At 38.5% G+C, this 21541-nt stretch overlaps 3 protein-coding genes across 4 annotated transcripts; 1 reads left to right on the forward strand and 2 right to left on the reverse strand.

Annotated features, from left to right (window-relative positions):
- Window positions 1–229: 229 nt before the first annotated feature.
- On the reverse strand, window positions 230–8881 carry LOC105198633 (F-box/LRR-repeat protein 14). The gene is given in 2 exon segments (XM_011165409.3): window positions 230–6924; window positions 6927–8881. Coding segments are annotated over 2 exon segments (1623 nt in total). The 5' UTR covers window positions 7030–8881; the 3' UTR covers window positions 230–5404.
- Window positions 8882–12823: 3942 nt separating this feature from the next.
- On the reverse strand, window positions 12824–16749 carry LOC105198635 (ras-related protein Rab-35). Its single transcript, XM_011165413.3, has 3 exons — window positions 16293–16749; window positions 14969–15393; window positions 12824–14754 (listed from the first exon to the last, which is right to left on the reverse strand). The coding sequence occupies exons 1-3, from the start codon at window positions 16342–16344 to the stop codon at window positions 14626–14628; spliced, it is 606 nt and encodes a 201-aa protein (XP_011163715.1). The 5' UTR covers window positions 16345–16749; the 3' UTR covers window positions 12824–14625.
- A 34-nt stretch (window positions 16750–16783) lies between these two features.
- LOC105198634 (exostosin-2) lies at window positions 16784–21322 on the forward strand. Of its 2 annotated transcripts, XM_011165411.3 has the most exons (9): window positions 17703–18436; window positions 18499–18682; window positions 18752–18891; window positions 18979–19204; window positions 19288–19468; window positions 20053–20219; window positions 20319–20462; window positions 20744–20872; window positions 20936–21322. In XM_011165411.3, the coding sequence occupies exons 1-9, from the start codon at window positions 17703–17705 to the stop codon at window positions 21155–21157; spliced, it is 2127 nt and encodes a 708-aa protein (XP_011163713.1). In that variant the 3' UTR covers window positions 21158–21322. The 2 variants fall into 2 exon arrangements, with proteins under 2 accessions (XP_039310729.1, XP_011163713.1); XM_039454795.1 differs by lacking the exons at window positions 20744–20872; window positions 20936–21322 and adding an exon at window positions 20599–20725 and having other exon boundaries at window positions 16784–18436.
- The last annotated feature ends 219 nt before the right edge of the window (window positions 21323–21541 follow it).

Raw genomic sequence — 21541 nt, forward strand, 5'->3', positions numbered from 1 at the left:
GCAGTTACTTGATAGTTTGCCTTTATATGTCGAAGTTTCTTATGCATTTTATTTTGAATGAGAATCCCTGCTTTGACGAATCTGCTGCTGCGAATCCGCTGCTAGCTTCAACATCATTAGCATTATATATTTAATGGGATTGAGCAGTATTGTTACACAACGGCGTCGATTTCTTTCAATGTTAACAAGTATTTTATGTACTTTGACCTTGATTATAATTTTTCGATTCTGTAATTTAACATGTGAGGACGACTTTTCCTGGAGCCAGGTCTGCGTCGTGAGACGAACGAGAGCCATTGTAAATCCACCGATTTCGCCGATCGGATGAGTCGCGCGCGCGTGCGGTCGTCGTAATTAGAGTCCGCGTTACTGAAAGATTTTCCGCTGAAATTGGAGCACGCCGGTGATCGCGTGTTGTCCGTCGTGCGTCTTATCCGATCAAGTCGCGCCTTAATTTTCGTTGGTTCCGTTTACTGAGAGCGTCGCCGACGCCATAGCTAAGTCGCGTTAATTGTTGTAATATTTTTGTGGGTTGTTCGCAGTAGCGTTTAGCTGTGTCTCTGTTTGGCGATCGCGTATTTTTTATCCCAATGTAGTTATTTAAATTATCAAGTTCCGATATCATAACTATTAATTGATTCGGTCATCTAATATGGTATTCCAAAACCTTCATCATTATCAATAATTATAATTGTTCCTTATGTTCCTTAATTCAGCTCAATCAAAATAATTTATGCTGAAGAAGAGTAAGTAAGTCCAAAACGTAAATTAATTAAAGTTTCGCGAATTTAACGCGGCCGATTTCGCTTCGCGGAGAATTCGCAGACATTTATACTCGAAGTAATTTGAGTTTTATTGGTTTACGGAGTCTTGTTTCTTTCTTGGTGATTTGCACGTCAACGCCCTTCTGGCCATAGGGATTCTTCCATACCTTATGGAGTGCTCTGAATTGTTAAAGTGTGTTCAGAGTGCATTGTTCGGACGCTCGGTGAAAAGAACAATAGTGCCTCTGTTTTTTTTGGCCACACTTCTATGCTTACAATTATTATTACCATCTGTTTATTAATTCTTGTAAAGCCATGGTCTCCATTCCTACATACTTGATAGGTCTTCTTACCGAGATTCGATCTTCCCGACGGAACAGACAACGTCGAACAGATCCTATCATCAGACGCTGACGGTTAACTAGTCCTATGACAAATGCTGCTCCACGCCAATTTATCATATCCAACACGCGTCGATTGCTTATACCATATGAGCTTGAGATAACCAATCAGATTTTTGTCTTTTAACTTAAGAATCGTTGAGTTGACTTGAGTTATTCACCAAATCTCGGTTTACCATTCCAATTTACTGAGATAAAGTTCCATAGAATCCGCGTGTATTAGCAGTCTGATAATAGTACTACTAATATTGGATTTGCTTGGTCATAGGTCACTTTCAAGAGAACAGTACCACCAATGCAACACCTTTTCATGAGTTGGTAACCTATCCAGGTGCTATGGTACGTAAAGTTTGGCAGCATGTGTCGAACCAATGGTTTCCAACTGAGCCAGCCGATCGTGACTGGCTGAGCACTTCTAACCAACACGATGTCGTTAATATTATCGTGTGACAAAATAAAGTAGGGCAAAAATATAAATATTATGACTTATTTCAATTCTAAATTAGTTTTTACAATGCGCCATATTAAAAACCAAATTGATAGAAAAATAAGTTTTGATTCTTGTTTAGCAAAAACAAAAATCATCCAAAATATCATAACGACTACAAAGAACTCTCCTCTAAAATTCGCTTATAAATATATGAATGGTCCTGGATATACAGCAACAATTCGAAGTCATGGCGAAGTTGTCTATATAAGTAAGTGTACTCCTACCTCCGTTAATTTTACTTCAATATCCAATAGATATTATAACAAGTGAAACAATCGAGATATCTCACAATGAAAAGTGAGCACTTCGTGCATTTTAATTCTTTGAAAATTAAGAACTATATAGAAACTTGAAGCACACCTTTCCTTCGATAATTAAATATTAAAAGACAATAAAACAGATTTAGTAATTAAATATTGCGGCTTATTATTCATTCCGGCTTCCTTTCGTCAAGAAGAAAATTGCGGTCAGTCACCGGTAAAAAAACCCAAATATAGATTCCACATACACCAAATTAGTTTTCTGTAAATAAACTTCTTTCACCGATGAAACATTTTAGAAAATCAACGTGAACCAAGAAACGTACATCATCGTATTTATTAAATGAAACAAACTCAACTAATAGTACTTAAATCTTGCTAAAAACATAAAATAGTCATTCTATTCCGCGAAAACAGAAGATATGTATAATTTGTGCCCTGCGGCTCGTGAAACGAAACGTAATATTGCTTAATCCCTGGCGCGTTTAAAAATGCTTTTAGCGATTTTTACGAGCATTAGGGTGTTATTCGCCGATGACACAGTATAGTATATCCCATATTACATAACTGTATTTTTTCAGTATATCATAATATAAATGTCTTCCATTAACAGAAAATACATAACTCCGCAAACATTTAAAAAGGTAGAAAATGTTGTATTTTTCTACTTTTATAATTATAATGATTGTAAATCGTGAAATTTAAATCACACCCGATAGATGTACTATTACGTCAAACATGCAAATTATGCAGATTAAGAAGCGCGGAACAGACCAAGGACATGCCAGTATAAAAAGCACATAGCTCTTAGCAGCAATATTGCAATAATCTTGAATCTTTCTATATCAAACCTGATAAAAATATACGTAAAAACCTGAATTTTTAGATGTTTCCTTTTTTTTTTTTTTTATTACAAAAGAAATTACATACGTGAATAAACTATCATGTAAAATAAGAAAATATAAAGTACTTTGATTGTTTAGAAAATGAACTAGAATAAATCGATTAATTTATCTGATCAATCAATGGATATTGTAGAGTCAAATGAAAATAAATACTTAACTGATAAAAATCAAATCAACTATTGAATTTAATTAACTAGTGAGAGTAGTGGTATTTTTATTTCTCAAACCAACCTAAAGGATTATTTTGTACTTGTATAAAAATATCCATTAGGTTGTAATATTGTAATAAAAAAATATTGCCAAAAAATTTGAAGGGGAATATAAGACGGAATAAATTATGGATATATACTCGCTAGGTGATGAGTCTGAATTTGTTTTCCAGCCCTCCGAGTTACAACTTGGTGATTCACCAGACTTGTCAGTATAGACATCATTATTAGATCTACAATCATTATTAGGTCTACTCAAACAGGAGTTGGTAAACGCCGTATATCAGAGACTTATTTGAGATCCATTGATCTAGTGGATATTTCTACCAGTTCCTTCCAGTCTCCTAGGAAAGTGAGTGACTTTACACAAGTCGTACCTGACATGGACATTGACACTATTATTGAAAGGAATTGTGTACAATTGTATTTCTTCTTGTGTAAAAAAGATGCGGGTATGTGAGTAGTATTTTATTCTCCCACACAGTGCAACACCTGCTTTGAGTGTTCAAAATCAAACTGAATTAGGCTTGATTTTGTTGAGGCTCAACCATCACTAAAGTCTACCGTTCTGAACAAAGGCATTGAAGAATTAGTTTCTCGATACACCTTTAATCCTAGAATCCTAATTTACAAGAAAAGTCCAACTCCAGTCATTTGGATTAAGGATGGTGAATAACGTGTATTAAAGAGTTGGAAGAATCTTGGGTGAGGATATTAGATTTGGATATGTCTCGCAACTCTATTCTGATTACTGATGAGCCCCAAGTGATGAGGAGGTAAACTTTGTGCGAGGTATAAGTTCAAGCATTGCCTCTCTGTTTTTAACAATCCGTGGGAGGAAAGAAATAGAGAACTTGTAGAAAAAGTGCTCCTATTTCATATTGCACATATCGTAATCATTAGCTACAGATAAGAACACAATGAAAGATAAGAGAATTAGTGTCAAGAAAATCGCGTTTTATATTCGAAACATCCAAATAAAAAACGGGAAGCATAACATTTTTGTGAATTAATTCAACTTATTTAACAAAAAAATATGCTTTCAGAGTACGTCATGTACTCTGTTTTTATTCAGGATGCACAGACATTTAATCTAGGTTAGGATGGGCGATCTTCCACTGTGATTCGATTCGAATTCCAACTATTTGTACACTTCTAATCTTAATCTCTTTATAAATATTTAAAAAATGTTTTATAAATATTTTGTGCTTTTTAAGATGTAATTGGTCAAACTGCAGCAACGAACAATTATTCTTATTTGAACAAAAATGTGTTATACTTATTAATAATTATATAATTGCCTCAAATAATATTTAATATTTTATAAGCTTAAAAGATCGATCTTTGATAGATCAATTCTTTGATTTTTTTAGCAAATCGATTTTCAAGTTAATTTTTTCGATCTATAATAATCAAAAAAATTTTTGTGAAAGAGTTGCCCATCTCTAGTTAAATTATGAGTCGTTTTATCAATATATTTTTGTCAAAACCCGCGTAAATGAGAAAAATAACGCGATAAGAAAAGACGACTAATTTAGAGATTGAAATTGTTATTGTTTCATCGAGTTCAAATTTGTTATACCGAAGATGATTTTACTATATAACGTAAATGCGTATAATAATCATTTTCAGACACATATTTTCTAAAAAAAGAAAAAAAAAGAAAAAAAGAGAGAAACTCGTTGAAATAATGTTAATCCCAATCTTTGATCTAAAAATATTATGTCGATTGCCAAATGCATACCGTCGATGATCGTAGTAGCCTCACGGAGGCAATGAGAGAGAAAACCCTACACGCGATATTCGTTTCATTCTTTTCTCCTAAATTTTCAAGGATCGAGCGAGTCGAGAGTTAAATCGAAGCGTTTGAGACTCATCGAACTCGTCATTTAATTAATCTAGAAATCGTCTTCGACGCGCGACGATCAAATACGATCGAAAATACGTATGCACGTAACGGTCGCTTTCTTTTTCTTTTCTGTTTTTTTTTCTTTTTTTTTTTTGGAAAAGGAAGCGCTCCACGAAGGGACGTAATGCCATTTGCTTTTGAGAAACGGTGCCTCTCGAGAACGAGCGCGTCGCTTCCCCCCTCGGAAAAGGGGGAATTCCCGTCTCGGGCGGAGAAACGAGCTAAACGCTATTCGCCAACGAGGTCGTATAGATGCCGATGTCGAGGGCGTTCGGGCGACTTCGTGCGCCACGCCGCGCCGCGACGCGTCGCGCCGGGAGAGACAGCAACGGACTTACCGCCTGCGGCAGTGTGAACATGCGCGCGAAGACCAAGTTTTCCTTGGATTGCATCGGTGACGATGACGATGCCGATGACGATGATGTTGACAGCGTTCGTCCTGAGCACTTAGCAACGGAAAAAGCCATCACCGCACGTGCCACAGACCAAGATTTAACGTACTGAGCTGCGGCAGCTTCATTATCCGTTCGAGGCCGCTGGTGGTGATCTTCGTGCAGCCGTAAAGGTCGATGCACTTGAGGTTCTTCATGCTCTCGGCGACGGTGTGGAGACCCCGGTCGGTGAGCCGACTACACTGGCCAATGTTGAGAGTCTCGAGATCGTGCAGGGTCTTGGCGATCTTGCAGATACCCTCGTCGCTGATCTGGCAGGCGGACAGCGAGAGGGATTTGAGATTGAACAGGCCTTGGGAGATGTGCACGAGCGCCTGATCGCCGATCTTGTCGCAAAACGATACGTCGAGCGAGGTGATGCGGCTGCCACCCTCGGCCAAGTACGCCATGCCGATGTCCGAGATGTTGTCGCACGAGCGCAGATTCAGTTCGCGCAGACTCGACATCCTGGCCAAGTGTTTGACACCGGAGTCGGTGATGCACACGCAGAAGGACAGATTGATGGACTTGAGAGTGGTGAAGCCGAGCGACACGTGCCTGAGCGCCTCGTCGCTCAGCCGTTGGCAGTCCTGAAGGCTCAGATGCTCCAGGGCGAGATTACCGTCGGCGGTCTCGCGATTCAGACCGGCCAAATGAGCGATACCTATGTCGGAGACGTGCCAGCAACTTCGCAGATCCAGTCGCTTGAGTTTCTTCAGGCCCCACGCGATCAGCAGGAGACCGGTGTTGGTGATGTTGCAACAGCCGCCCAGCTCGAGATGCTCGAGATTCTTCAAGTACTGCGCTATCCTGCTGAGAGAGGTGTCGGTCACCTGCTTGCAGAGCGACAGATTGAGCTCGGTGAGGGACGGGTATTCCTGGCAGAAGGCGTTCGTGATACCGATGTCGGTGATGTTGTAGCAGCCGGATAAATTGAGCGCCTCGAGATTCGGCACGCCCTTGAGCACGTCGCTGAGGCCGCGGCGCAGGGACAAGACTTGGACCTTCTTGACGCCGCGTCGCACGAGGCTGGCGAACAAGGCCGGTGCCTGCTTCCTGAGGTGCAGCCGTGCCTCCACCCCTCGCCAAACCGAGCGGTAGTAGGCGGCGTCGCGCCACGCGGTGCACACCTGCGCGGCGCGTCCCTTGTCGCGGACGTCCAGGTAGCTGAAGATGAGGGCCAGAATCTCCGGATAGAGGGAGGACACGTGGGTGCTGGCTGGAGCGAGCTGGCCGTGCGTCGTCGTGATGCCGCGCTGATGCACCTGATGCGGATGCAGCTGGTGCAGCCGCGACGACGAGATACCACCCTGGCAGCCGCTGACGGTGTAGGCCGTCGGGAGAGAGGCAGCGGTCGCGGTACCACCGCCACCGGCTCCACCGCCGCCGCCGCCGCCGCCGCCGCCACCACCGGCGGCACCGCCGCCACCGCAGGCGCCATTGCCATCGGCGGCACTGCCGCCGTAATGCGGCGCCGTGCCGCCGCTCGAATTGTGCTGCTGGAGAATCGCCTGGTTCTGCGACGTCGGGATCGCCAGGTGCGGCTGATGCAGGGGTAGTAATGGCCTGGACGGTGTAGCAGCGTTGTGCCGCCACGACCACCGGCGCTCGGCGTCAACGGCGATGGAAGTTCCGTCATCAGCAGCTGACTCTCCTCCATCTCGTCGTCGCTATCGTCGTCGCTCTCGTCGTCGTCGTCGTCTTCTTCCTCCTCTTCCTCCTCCTCCTCTTCCTCCTCGTCGTCGTGCTGCTCGTCGTTGTTCTGCGACGTCCCCGAGCCGGTTGCCTTAGCCGTTGTGTCGTCGTCGTCGTCGTCGTCGTCGTTGTCGCCGCCACCGATGCTGCCAATGTGCTTACTGTTGCTGTGCCGCTGTTGCCGCCGCCGCCGCCGCCGCCGCCGTCGACGCCGACGACGCTTCCGCTGCAGCTGCCGCGCGGCGAAACCTCACGCGTAACGGCGACTCCGCCGCGGCAACCGACGACGAGCGAGCGATCGTCGAGCGCTCGTCGTCGTGTCCTCGTCCGTCACGATGATTATCTCCCTCTATCTTGAAATCTTTCTTCCTCCTCCTCCGCCGCCGCCTCCTCCTCCTCCTCCGCCTCTTTCTTCTCCCGCTGTTCCTGCTGAGTCTTTTATCTTCTCCGGTTAATTCGATTCCCGCCGCTCGCGATTATGGCGCGACTTTGGTAGTCGCATAATAAGAGTTTTTCCGCGCGATCAAGCGCGCGCGCGCGCGCACGTTCCGCGACACGTATATCCGAGTACCCACAAACGCGCGCGCAAGAATTCTCGATATCGATCGCGAGTATCGATCGCCGCGCTACGCAACGGACACCGCGTCGACGCGACGCGACGGCACGGATCGCGAATATCGTGATCCACGAGAGAGACGTGTGTGTGTGTGTGTGTGTGTGTGTGTGTGTGTGTGTGTATGTGGTTATGTGGTCGCGAAAGACGATTTATCTCGCTCCAAGTTCCGAGATCCACGCGCGATATATCGACACGGGATGCGACGATCAACGACACACGCGGCTCCGCGCTCCGCTATATTCGTACGGTAGACGCACACGCACACGCACATACACACGCGTATACACGGTTGCGCGGCGGGCGGGCGGCTCGCTCGGCTTCGCAAGAGAAGTTATTCTTCTCACGAAAAAGCACCGTATAGAAACAGCGCGTATCGCGCGCACCGTCTGGACAGTCTTCTTGGTTCCTCCTTCTTACCGTCGTCGCCTCGCTCTTCTTTCTCCTTCCTACTCGCGCGCAGGAAGGTGGGGAGGGGAAGGGGGACGAGAGTCCCTCTCGCTCCCTCGTTTCTCCTCTCCTTCTTACGCCTTCAGCCTGCCTCACACGCCTCGCCCCTTCGTCCTGATGCCTCGCGCGCGCTCTGTCTCTCTCTTTCTCCCTCGATCTCCGTCGCGCACACCACACACACACACATATACATACACACACAGTCACTTCCTCTACTCTCTCACTCTGTTCCGTGGCCGCGCGACGCGACTGACCGACTCTTTTTGCACGCGAGACAACTACTACGCGACGAGTATAGAGGAGTAAATATACAGGGTCGTTTAGGCGCGCGCTCCGCTTCTTCCGGCGGACGATAGGGCATCACAACACAGAGACACGTCGGAGGGCACGTATACGATGCGTACGTAATGCATACGCGTGCCGAAAGAGGCGACAATGCGCGTTAAGCGACAGCGCGCGCCCCGTGCCTCGTCGTTCACGTGCCTCGACGATGTCGTCACGTCGCCGCGTCCTCGCGACGTTGTCCTTCCTAGCGAAGATAGCGCCTGGTGCTCGTTGGTAGCCGTCGAGTCGTCGATGCCTGTTGCGGTTGAACGCCCGTCGTCGACGTCGATGCGTAGCCGTGTCGTCGTCGTCGTCGTCGTCGTCGTTGTCGGGGTCACTCAACGTCGACCGCCCGCAGAGAGCGGAACATCGTCTACTAGTGTGTGAACCGGTGCGCTACCAATCGCGGACTGTTGTTCCGCCTACCCGAACGCAGATGTCGTGTCGTCGTCCCGTGAAGCACAGGCGGAGCGAGCTCCGCTCGTCGCCGCCGCCGATTGGTCCGCGCGGCCCGAAACCATGCCACGTGACCGCACCGGCGAATATCGATTCGGGTTGCGCTGCGGCGGCATTTTTAAGTTTTCGTTGCGTGGTGGGAGGGCGGGAAGGGCCGGGGGAGAGACGGTGAGACACACGGCGGCGCACCGTACACCCCGGACCACATTGCGCGTGAGACTACCTCGCCTGCCGAAATCCCGGAATGCCGCTTGCCGCTTGCCGCTGTGCCGCTCGCCCACGATTCGTGCTGCTCCAAATCATTTTGAAACCTCTCATCATATCTCTCTCTCTCTCTCTCTCTCTCTCTCTCTCTAGCTTCATTTACCAATTTTTTCTTCCATTTCTTCTTCCGATATTGTATAGGACACAGTCGCGCGCACGAGAGCGATTACAACGATTTTCAAGAAAATTCAGGATAATCGAGAAGCGACAATTCTTATCCGTCGTTTATTTTGCGTTTAACAAATTTTTTATCTACCGTTATGGACATCGATTGATTCTTCATCTATTCTTACAGGTGTACTTGATGGTTTACAATCCTGCAGCTTTTGGATACGCATTTTTTCGTATCTCATTATTTATACCGCATTCGAAAACACTCTCAAAGTCAAGCGAATAAACAGACTTAGTTAAGACGCTAATCTTAGAACACGAAATATTCGTAAAAACGACTGTAGATAGCTGCTGAAGGATTTGTATATTAGGTATTATTTATTTACGCAATGATTAAGATATATTATTGAAATAATTTGATACGTGCGATTTTTGCGATATTATTTGTTAGATCGTTCGAGTAAAAGATTAATACCCACGTTTGAGCATGAATTTAGACGACATATATATATATATATATATATATATATATATATATATATATATATTTAAGTAGCATCACCCCATTCGCACGATGACTTACGAGACAATTTGTACGCTAATTAATGGAGTTACAGGATCGCGTTGCAAATTCGAAACGTCATAGTGCGTTTGGCACTTCGATCGATCCGTGGCGTATAACAAGCGTGAAGAAATTAAAATCACGCGCTACGCATCAAATTTCTCAATATAGAGTTTCTTACATTATTATTGACTTATTAAATAATTTATATTTGAGTATAAGTAAAGCGAGGAATTACATCAGTTTTTTTTTTAAGCTTTGAGAGACAGAAACAATGGTAATTTTGATTGAGCCGATTTTTACAACACGCAACACTTTTGAGAAAGCACACGAGACATCTGCGATTCACGCCAATCAAGAAATTTTACGTGTGTGTGAGTAAACGAGATATTTTAATTTATTCTAGATGCTCGTTCGATCGATGCAACAGCGGCTCGCACATATTCATTATGCAGAACAATTGCAAATACGGCCGGGCCGTTTCACTATTCGCCCGGATAAATCGGATAATTTCTTATTAATCTAACATTAAAGAGAAAACTGTTTGCTTGTTACGCAAATAAAGCAGATGTGTACTTTTATCAAAATTTATTTAAAAAGATCGATATTTTTTCTTTCGAGCATTTTATGGAATACTAAAGTTGTTAATTTTATCGACTGAACAGCGATTTACACACATACGATTTACAATACATACATACGTACGATTTACGAAGCCTCAATACGTCGCTACATCTCACTACATCAATATCGCACGCATACGTACAGATGAATTTTCGTATAAGCTTTCCATATCGAATTAGGTACGATTTATATCTAATTCTAAGAATTCGATGTCATTTCTTTGTATCTACAAATCTGGACACTCCAATTTCATAAATTCAGACTGTATATATAATATCTTTTATATCATATTGTCAGAATTTGATGTTCTATATAAATACCTGTTGGAAAAAAATTTTACAAAAATTCTACACAAACGTAAGAAATGCTACAAAGATCTACATGAAAATACTAGAATTGAAATACTTTGAAAAATTTTTGTATTTTTATTGTGCGATTTTTATAAAAATTTCTTGGTAAAACTACGTCAAATTACAACATTTTACGCATCTCTAAGCAGCTTACTTTGACAAAAAAAAAAATTCTAAATAAATTACAAAGTTCTACTAAAATTTGTAGAAATTATTTCTTCGTAGAAATATCTTTTTGTACAGATATTTTTTTTCAGATGTATTCAATTACTACAGTAAAATTTAAAAAAGTGTTTCAATTCTAGCATTTTGACGTAAAATTTTGTAGAATTTTTTCCGCCAGGGAGCAAACAAAAATAAATTCAAATGAATTGAAAATTGCAATTCATTTTAATTTATCCGAGTTCGCACTTTAGAGTCCCGGAGTATTTTTTTATTCAAATGGACTCAAATGGGTTGAAATACGAAATGCGCTATTCGTCATTTTGAATTCGGATGGATTCATGTCCCCATTATATTATTTTTTAATTCAAATGAATTGAAATACGAAATGAGTTCATCATGTTAAATTCGGATGTATTCATATCCATATTATATTATTTTTGGATTCAATTGAAAAAATATGAAAGCGCAAATTTGAAATATAATAACGTTGAACGAATTCAAAATAAGAAGTTATAAAAATAGAATCATAAACATGAAAATTAAAAACATATGTAAAAAGCAAAACGGCAACAAAAATGCCATCGTCAAATCTCTCGAATTAAACAGTATAATGTATAAATGTTTCGATAATCATATCTTTTCTACGAATAGAGGTAAAATAAAAGTAGTAATGCTGATGTTGTATATTCATAAAACCATCCTTCGAGTTATTTTATTATATTCATTTAAAAGAAGCATGTGATAGAATATACATTTTTGTAACTTAAGAATAATTGTACTTTATATGCAATATTTGTACGTTACATGCATATATAGCTCTCTTAAAAATGCCTACTGGCTATAGACATAAAAGAGTATTATTTTAGCTGTATTCCAAAATTCACTGTCAGTATTGAAAATCTGTAATACATATAAACTGTAAACTATAGATTTTTAGCGCTGGCAGTGAACTTTGGGGAACACCATCTTCTCTCTGCATGTGGATATTCATTGCTATGTAGGTACGTAACGTCTTATTAACGGAAATTTGTAAATTGTACGCGGAAAGAATGATTTTGCTCAAGTATTTAAAAATTTAATCAAATACAAATCTAAAAATAATTTTGTTAGACGTAGATCATCAAAATATTACAAACGTTTGGCAGTATGATGAGTAATGTTGCAAAAAGTTTGAACATTTTAACAACCAGTTTGAACATCCTAAAACAGCGTTCCAATGTACACTGTCAATACTAAAAATCGTCATATGTATACTATAGATTTTCAGTGCCGGCAGAGTAAATTTCGGAACACAGCCATATTTTCGATCTGATCACAAGGACTGTCGTAACACTTACGAGAGTCGTGCTCAAACTTTTAATTTGATGATAACAAAATCATGTTCAGATCTGTAACTAGTCTTTTAATTTTTAGGTATCTTAATAAAATCATTCTTCTCACTTTCGCAAGTAGCAGCAATAACAACAGGTCACAAGTTTGAGTCAATATCTCTCTTCATGCATAAATAACAGATAACGCATTTTAAATGTCTTCGGAATTTTTCAACAATCAAAAAACTCGGTCATAAATTTTAAATCGTTAATATTTTCCAAATTAAATCGTTAATATTTTCAAACATTTAATGTGTTCATTCAATTTAAATTTAAATTCAAATGAGACAGTGCAGGATTGATTCTTGGAACGCTACTTGAATTAATTAAACAACGTAACTTTGGATCGATTGAGTTCATTCGAGTTATGTAATTTTAAAAATATATATTTTAAATATTACGTAAAAAAATACATACGTCCAACTGGAGTAAAAATCAACTCAATGGTCAGGAGTGAAGGCAATGCTTGCTTGATGCGTACATGTAGACTCCTATTTATTTATAATACGTATGTATAATAATATTACAACGTCGTAACTGTATAACAGTAAACAAGATTGAATATGCTCGATTGAAATATTTCGTGAATATGCCACTAAAACTGGCAAGTTGAGAATATGTACACGTTGTAGGATGTCGCTTTATTGCCTCTAAGGGAGATATGTAATTGGTACTAAAGACAGAAAAAAAGGAAGAGAAAAATAATAGCGATATCAATTACAATTACACGGGAGCGGAAAGTAGGTACACGCAGCAGTATTACAATGGCAGCTGGCGACATTATCTTAACTATTATCACAGATTAATACAGACAGCTTCTGTCATAGCTGGACATGACCGATCGTTATATTTTATCATCTTGCTATCTACCCTTCTGCAATAAATATTTAACTGTATATGTATGTGTGCGCGCGTGCGCGCATGTGTTCGTCGCAATGCATGGACAATTTAAAATACTTGCGTATTTATAAATTTTGAGTATATAAAATTCGGACGTTTACAAGCATTTCATCTTTCCCTCGTTATAGAGGGATTAAGAAAGATTAGATTATACAGAATTAAAAATGAGATAATACTGTTCAGCATTTTATTTTTTTGAATGATGCACACGTTATAATTACTACGGATTCCAATGCCTTGGAAGTATAACACATATAATTGATACGTTTGGCTAGCAAATAATGCATCATTTTAAAAAAAAAATTATAAAAGAGAAGACTGTATATTCGATAATTGTATTAAATACTATTTAAAACTTTCTTAAAATGTACTTTTCGATATTGTTTAATATAAAAATTAGAAGCTCACGGATAATAAATTTTAAAATTGTAATAAAAATTAATTATAAACAATTATAAAATTTCATATATTGTAAATGTGGCTATTGTGAATAAATCATGTCACTAGTCCTCGAATTTTTGCGACAGTCTTTTGAATACGACAAGAAGTATACGGAATTTCACATGACCAAGCAATTTTTGCAGCTTTCACATGACGATTTTTTTTTTTACACAATTTGTAATTTTTATCATATACCGTTGTATATCACTAATCGATTTCATATATCCGATTGATCATACTAAAAGCGTTAAATCATACTACAGGAACCTTAATTTTACTAAAACGACCTAAGAATTATTTGAACCAGCTAACAATATTTATCAGCCATTTGTTCAAAAAACTTTAATCCTACTCGCTCTAAACACGACTTATTTAGCATATGGTAACTCATTGTTGAATGCAGCAAAATTTTACAATGACCAAAATAATTCTAGAGAAATTAGGAAGATGTTCATAAATTATGTTCGTCAATTACGAAGCTTCGTTTGATGATATGAAACGCATTTGTGTATAAAATGTATATGTAAAGCGGTTTTCTTTTAAATATATACGCATATAATATATATAAGAGAGTTACCCTTCTGTTAATATTACAAATAAATAGGCCTTTGTTTTTTGACGTAGCACGCGAAAATACTTGACATGTTAAAAAAGAATGCCGCATACACGATCATTTTCACTAAATAAGCTTTACGCGCTCGACCTTTCGATATTATGTTAAATACTAACATCAAAAAAGTATACTTCAGTTAGGATACAATCTTAGGTATCGTAATTGGAATACAAAACTCAGTGTTAGAAAATATCAGGGTTTCCAGCGCCTCATGTCCGCTCGTATAATACTAACACATGCTCTCTGTTTTATTCTGTCCTAATTATCGTATCAAAGAATATTTTGTTTATAGGGAGTAGCGTGTTTATACAACGCTCGCTAACAACATTTTTTCCTATGCTGTTTTGTGCTTTTTCTCAAGTTGACTGTCTCATTAGTCTGTATGGCTTGCCGTTCTTTGCGTTCTTTTTTGGTCCGCAACACTTGCCGCGTTATTGCCATGAACATCTGCAAGTAATGCATTATTATTAATTTGCAATAAAGTATAAAATATATACTAAATTTATTTTAGAACGTCTTTAAACTTTAATAAAAATGTTATTGTCAATGTAATAAAGAAACAATTGTGAAATAAATAGATTAAAGCTTTTAAATTTATTTTATAGTTTTTACTTAGTCTTACAAATTAATTATAAAAAAAAGAAAGCAATGCAACACATACCTCCTCAACATTGATGTTGTCCTTGGCGGAAGTTTCAAATAACTGGATTCCCATTTGATTGGCAAATCTTTGTGCATCTTCTGTTAACACCACCTTCTGATTAGGTGCATCATTTTTATTTCCTACCAATACCCTGTTAACCACATCACAATTTTGTTCGATTTCATGTAACCACCGTTTAACGTTCGCGAACGTATCACCGCTGGTCACATCATACACAACTATAACGCCATGCGTTCCCCTATAGTAAGTTGAAGTTATTGTCCGGAAACGTTCTTGTCCAGCGGTATCCCAAATTTGCAGCTTTACCCGCTCACCGTCTACTTCCACAGTTTGTATCTTAAAGTCCACTCCTATCGTAGTTATATAACTGCCATTGAAGGTGTTGTCAGCAAATCTCAGAAGTAGTGAGCTTTTACCTACACCTTAAAGACAAAAAATATATATTTTTTTAGATACATATATTAAGATGAATATAAAGTTTATTTAAAAAGCATATATTAAGATGAATATAAAGTTTATTTAAAAAGCATAAAAAAATTATAAATATTTTCATGATAAAATTACATTGCGTCGAACATATGTTTGCATATTGTTCTGATATAAAATGCTTCTTATCATATAATTAAATTACTTCTATTTGTACTAAATTAAGTAGAACGAATAATGAACTATTAAGAATTAACAAATATTTTATTATATCTCATAAATGATAATTAAATATTAATTATTTAACCGTCAACGGATGATATCAAAGGGAGAAGAAGAGTATATAAATCTGCCAATTATTAATATTAATAAGAATAATTAATAACAAGAAATAGACGAGTAATGACAAACATCTTTGCTTCTTTATTATTTTTGCTTCCAATTATCGCGACGTTCTCTATCGCTGTTCTAAATCTGTCCTGCAGGAAGAACAATTTTCGCATCATGAAATCTAAGCTATCGCCGGCGCGGCGGCGCAATGGATAGCCGACGTGTATCCATTGTCGGGCTCATCATTTAATAAATTGTCGCTAAAACCGCTTAATGACAGACGATCAGCTCGCATCGCTCGAGATGGCAACGCTCGGCGCGCGCGACAATCCGTCCTTTTCCCACTACAGCCTTTTTATATCTTCTGCATCCGGAATGAAATTTGCGAGAGAGAAGGGGGCGAAATAGGGGGAGAAAGAAAAATAGCGATGGAAACAAAGGTTATGCGTAAAGCGACAGAAGCAAGCCAAAGACGCGAAGAATGGGAGAGAATTTGTGCGTGATCACCACGGATGCGACTTTGCACGATGATGTTGCGTGCGCGTATGTTCTATATTCTATTTACCGCTGTCTCCTATGATGAGCAGCTTGAACAGATGATCGTACTCCCGGGCCATCTTAGCGCACACGACGCGCGTCACTCTTCCTTTTGATGTCGCGTCGCAGCCTCCGTTCGGATCGTTTCGCGATGCGCCACCCGACAAGTTCACGCGATTCGCTCGCGAGAGAATATCTCTGTATTCGCGATATCTCTGTATCTCGCGTCTCCTTGGTCTTCGCGTTGCGAATAGAATAAAGTTAGTTAGACCGTTCAAACTCGTCACTTCGCAAGTATTCCATCGGTATCGCGAGCAGATGCAGTACCCGCGCCTCGTCTGGATCCGGTGGACGACTGTGGTGTCAAATGATCGCCATGTTTATACGTCGCGATATCACCATTCATTATCATTACGGCGAGAGAAAAAAAGTTGCGCTCCTACGTTTAGCGTGACGCCCATCCCACATCAGATTGTCACCAGTGGTCACCAGCTTGTCACCGCCGCCATGTTTCCTTCCCTTCCCCACGAGCGACCTACGGGCGGCGTCCTCAATGCTCGACGATGAGCTCTTGATCCTCATTGGCTGCACATTCAGGTCTAGTTTCACAATCTCGGTTAACCGACCGGTTAGTGTCGACTATCATTATTTCTAATCAATTTTACTTAATGACAAATGCAATTGGCCAATTTCGACAGAAAAATCAGTCTATGCGGTTAACCGGAGGTTGTGAAACCAAGTTTAATGTGATTGCTTCGATCTAAAGGTAATAATCACATTTAACTGCTACTTATCATTGCCGCCTCTAATTGGTTGTCGCATTTATGTTGCAACTGGCGACGCATTGTAAAACGCCCTTTATGTCACAATCCAAGAGAAAAACAAACCAATCAAATGTTTCATAGAGAAGAAGTCATATTATTATTTTTTTATTTTGACAAATAATGATGGATTCATTATCTGTCAAAATTGGAGGTGATTGAGTCTTCTTAACATTTACCGATTTTTCTATACTGCGTTCGTGGAACACAACTAATATAAAATTTTCTGATTGGATGTTTCAATGGAAAAACTCTGAGCATCAAATGGCTGGGGTCAATCGCAAATCGCAACACGATATTCCGGTTCTTATGTATTGTGACAGAAGTACACACGTATTGTGTTTACAAGTATTCGTTTTGCACAGTTTTTTATAAATTGATTTTATAAATTTTATAAATTAAAAGCGAAGAATAGGGTGATCCTAATAATAAGATTATAATTGTATAAATATTGAGATGAATATTTATACATGACAGCTCTCTTTATGTCTAATGTATCCTGTGCTAACGCATGAAATTAGTACAAGGAAGAATTTATATACTTGAATGACATTTATATACAAGATTTATAGATCGATATATTTTGCAATATCTTGTAAGAAAACAGTGAGAAAGAGATGGTATTACCGGCACGTATATCACATAAAGCCAACAGAGTCTCATACCATTATCACAATATCTTTGTGATATGCTTATTGTTATTTACATCGTTCATTGTACTGATCTCAGTGTATCATATTTTTAAATTTGGTAGTACACAGAAACATTCCGAACATATTCCTATAACGTTGAATGATATAAATGCTTTGCCCATCCAAACGTTATCTGCTGACTTGGGTACTGTGGATGCTACCAATTCTTCTTGTACATATTTCACTTGTTTCAATGTGTATCGTTGCGGCAGTCAGGGAAACAAACTTCTGGTGTATGTCTACCCACTCAAGGTATATCTGGATTCCATGGGTAGACCGATTACCAGTCAGATGACAAAGGAATTCTATCAAATTCTAAGCGCTATTATCAGCAGCAAATTTTATACTCCTAATCCATACGAAGCTTGTATTTTTATCCCTTCCATTGATACTCTCAATCAGAATAGATTGAGATTGCAGGAAGTCTCTCAAGCACTAAGAACATTGCCTTTCTGGAACAAAGGAGAGAATCACTTGATCTTTAACATGGTACCTGGGAATGTACCAGATTACAACACCATCATTGATGTACCAATAGGAAAAGCAATGATTGCAGGTGCTGGAATGTCATCCATGACGTATAGACCTAGCTTTGACATTAGTTTACCAGTCTACAGTCCACTTGTAAATAATCTGAAAACAAATCACAGTAATATGAGGTAAATATCTTGAATGATTGTTTCCTATTATATACATATATATAATGACTTTTGCATTTTAGAATATGGCTAGTAATGTCTTCCCAAATCAACATTAATTCTGCTTTTGAACAAGATTTAATGGAAATGAAAATGACATATCCAAAAGACATTTTGGTGTTGGGTCCATGTTTGCACTTTAATCCAATGAATAATACGATACGTTGTATAGGGAAGGATATATACAAGTATCCTGATAGTCTGCAAGTAATGCAATCATAATTAATGCAAAATATTTCTTGTTAATACAATACATTGAAAATGCTTCACTTTTAGACAGCAACATTTTGTCTAATAATCCGTGGTGCTAGACTTGCCCAAAGTGTGCTTTTGGATGCAATGGCTGCTGGTTGTATACCTGCGATTATAGCCGATTCCCTAATGATGCCATTTCATGATGTAATTGATTGGACTAAGTAAGAGAGATACAACCCATAAATATAACTTACACTATCTTTTAATATATATAGTTTATTTTATTTATAATTCTTTTTTATTGTCAGGGCTGCTGTTTTTATACGTGAGGTTGACATTTTGTTAACTATTCAACTGCTAAAAAAGATATCTCATCAACGTATCATGGAGATGCAAGAACAGAATGCGTGGCTCTATAATCGTTATTTTAGTTCGATGGAGAGAATTACCGAAACTACATTAGAAATACTCGCAGATCGCGTATTTCCACATTTAACACGAGATTACACATACTGGAATGTACCATCTTATAAGGTGGTTATAAATATTAAAACCAGAAAGCTTGATCTTTCACATATTGCTAAATAACATGTAACTAAATTATTTCTTTTATACAGGGAAAGCATTCACCACTCTTTCTACCAGTGACTGCTCCTAAAACACGTGGCTTCACTGCCGTAATATTAACGTACGACAGACTGGAGTTATTGTTCTTATTAATTAATAAACTCGTAAAGGTACCGAGTCTGTCCAAAGTATTAGTGATTTGGAATAATCAGCATAAAGATCCACCACATTGTAAGAACTTTTAACACAAACATCTTGATTATCCACTAAACTTTAAGTACATATAATAGGAAAAGATGGGGCATGATGGGGCATCCCCTGTATCGTGCGATTCGAATGCAGGAATTACAATCGAGCATTTGCGTTAAATATGGCCTTTTGGTCGTGGAAAGTTATCCACGAGCCAGCGAAATAAGCAACTGCGTTATTAAGTTAGACTATAATGTATATTTTTTTACGATTTCCTCATGATTTTATCTCATTTTTCACTTATGACATTAGTATTAAATTTATAGTATACTTTTAAAATGTATCCCATTTTTCGCACGCCCAATACTCCATCTTACTCCACTCATAGGACAAGATAGGGAGAAATGCCTTCTTTTTTATTTTTTTTAAATAAAATTTATAATTTTCTGAAGATTTTATTTAATGATAGTTATATTAAAAGATTGCTATCCAAAGAATATTTAAGAAGTAAAGATGATTCGTTGATTATGAAATAGCTTTTATTCATCATCAAACCTAAACTACACCTCCACTTTGCCCTATATGTTATGTGTTATTTTTACTAATTTCATGTTATAACATTACAGCTTCTAGGTGGCCAAAAGTAAATAAGCCATTAAAAGTAATACAGACGAAAGAAAATAAATTGTCCAACCGATTTTATCCATATGATGAGATTGAAACTGAAGCAGTATTGTCAATAGATGATGATATTATCATGTTAACTGCTGATGAAGTAGAATTCGCTTATGAGGTATATTTGAAATATTTATTAATCTTTAAAAAAGTATAGTATATTATACTATTTTTCTAGTGTTAATCAAATTAAAATATACATTTGGTAAACTTTTAGGTGTGGAGGGAATTTCCTGATAGAATTGTTGGATTTCCATCTCGCTTACACATGTGGGATAATGGTACTAATTGTTGGAAGTATGAAAGCGAATGGACGAACAGTATTTCTATGGTTTTAACAGGAGCAGCTTTTCATCATAAGGTAAGCGCTACAAACACTTATGCTGTTTTCTGTTCAAGAAATTATATGTCTAATTATTTTGTACTTGAATTTTTTATAATTATTTCAGGCTACAAACACATTATTTTAAAAATCCTTGAATTTTATTTTTTTCTAGCAAAAAACTAACACCCTCTCCTGTTATCCTCACCAAGAATGTATAAGTTAATCCAACAAAGTAAATTATACCACACATTTCTCCTACATGTATTAAAGTATATTGAGTATTAAATTATTATATCATATAAAATGTTGTCTTTCAGTATTGGAATTATATGTATACCACAGCTATGCCTGGGGACATAAAAGAATGGGTTGATGAGCACATGAACTGTGAGGACATCGCAATGAATTTTCTGGTAGCGAATATTACTGGAAAAGCTCCGTTAAAAGTAAGCAAGACCATTATTAATCAATGCATTAACATTTTCTGAAAATTGTATAAAATATTATAGGTGACACCAAAGAAAAAATTCCGATGTCCCGAGTGTACCAATACCGAAATGTTATCTGCGGATTTGACGCACATGGTGGAACGTACACAGTGCATAAACAAATTTTCTTCTATTTATGGGACTATGCCATTAGAATCGGTTGAGTTTCGCGCAGATCCGGTACTCTTTAAAGACGTATTTCCAGAGAAATTAAAGCGATTCAACGATATAGGTAGTTTATAATTTGTGTATAGGTTTTTTTTTACTAATCATGGAAGTCATTTTAATATAAGTCATGGATTACGATCCTGGTGATCGGAAATCCATTAAAAACGAAGAAAAAGGTCGATTTATCGAGAATGTATATATTTATCAATTAAATGTATATAAAATTTCTATTTATAAAAACTTTATTCATATATACACGGACACACACGAACAATTACAAGGTCTGATATTTTTTTTTCTTGCGATATTCTATAAAATTGTGTACAATACAAGAACTTATAATAATATTTTGCTTATATATAATGGTTTCTTATAGTCTTCTTTTGAAATTTGTATTATAGATTTCGCATTCGTGATAATAGTTCGAACTTATTTTGCATTATTAAACTTTGAGTAGAT

The sequence above is a fragment of the Solenopsis invicta genome, chromosome 1, assembly GCF_016802725.1.
Source record: "Solenopsis invicta isolate M01_SB chromosome 1, UNIL_Sinv_3.0, whole genome shotgun sequence".
Taxonomy (NCBI): Eukaryota; Metazoa; Arthropoda; class Insecta; order Hymenoptera; family Formicidae; genus Solenopsis; species Solenopsis invicta.

Excerpts from the sequence above, each read along its gene's own strand:
- LOC105198634 (XM_011165411.3), top strand. The coding sequence starts at position 17,703 with ATGGTATTACCGGCACGTATATCACATAAAGCCAACAGAGTCTCATAC. Across the intron at positions 18,683-18,751 it reads AGTATCCTGATAGTCTGCAA|ACAGCAACATTTTGTCTAAT; the intron begins GTAATGCAATCA and ends CTTCACTTTTAG. Across the intron at positions 19,469-20,052 it reads GCATAAAGATCCACCACATT|CTTCTAGGTGGCCAAAAGTA; the intron begins GTAAGAACTTTT and ends ATAACATTACAG.
- LOC105198635 (XM_011165413.3), bottom strand. The coding sequence starts at position 16,344 with ATGGCCCGGGAGTACGATCATCTGTTCAAGCTGCTCATCATAGGAGAC. Across the intron at positions 15,394-16,292 it reads GCTCATCATAGGAGACAGCG|GTGTAGGTAAAAGCTCACTA; the intron begins GTAAATAGAATA and ends TTTGTCTTTAAG. Across the intron at positions 14,755-14,968 it reads ACAACATCAATGTTGAGGAG|ATGTTCATGGCAATAACGCG; the intron begins GTATGTGTTGCA and ends CATTACTTGCAG.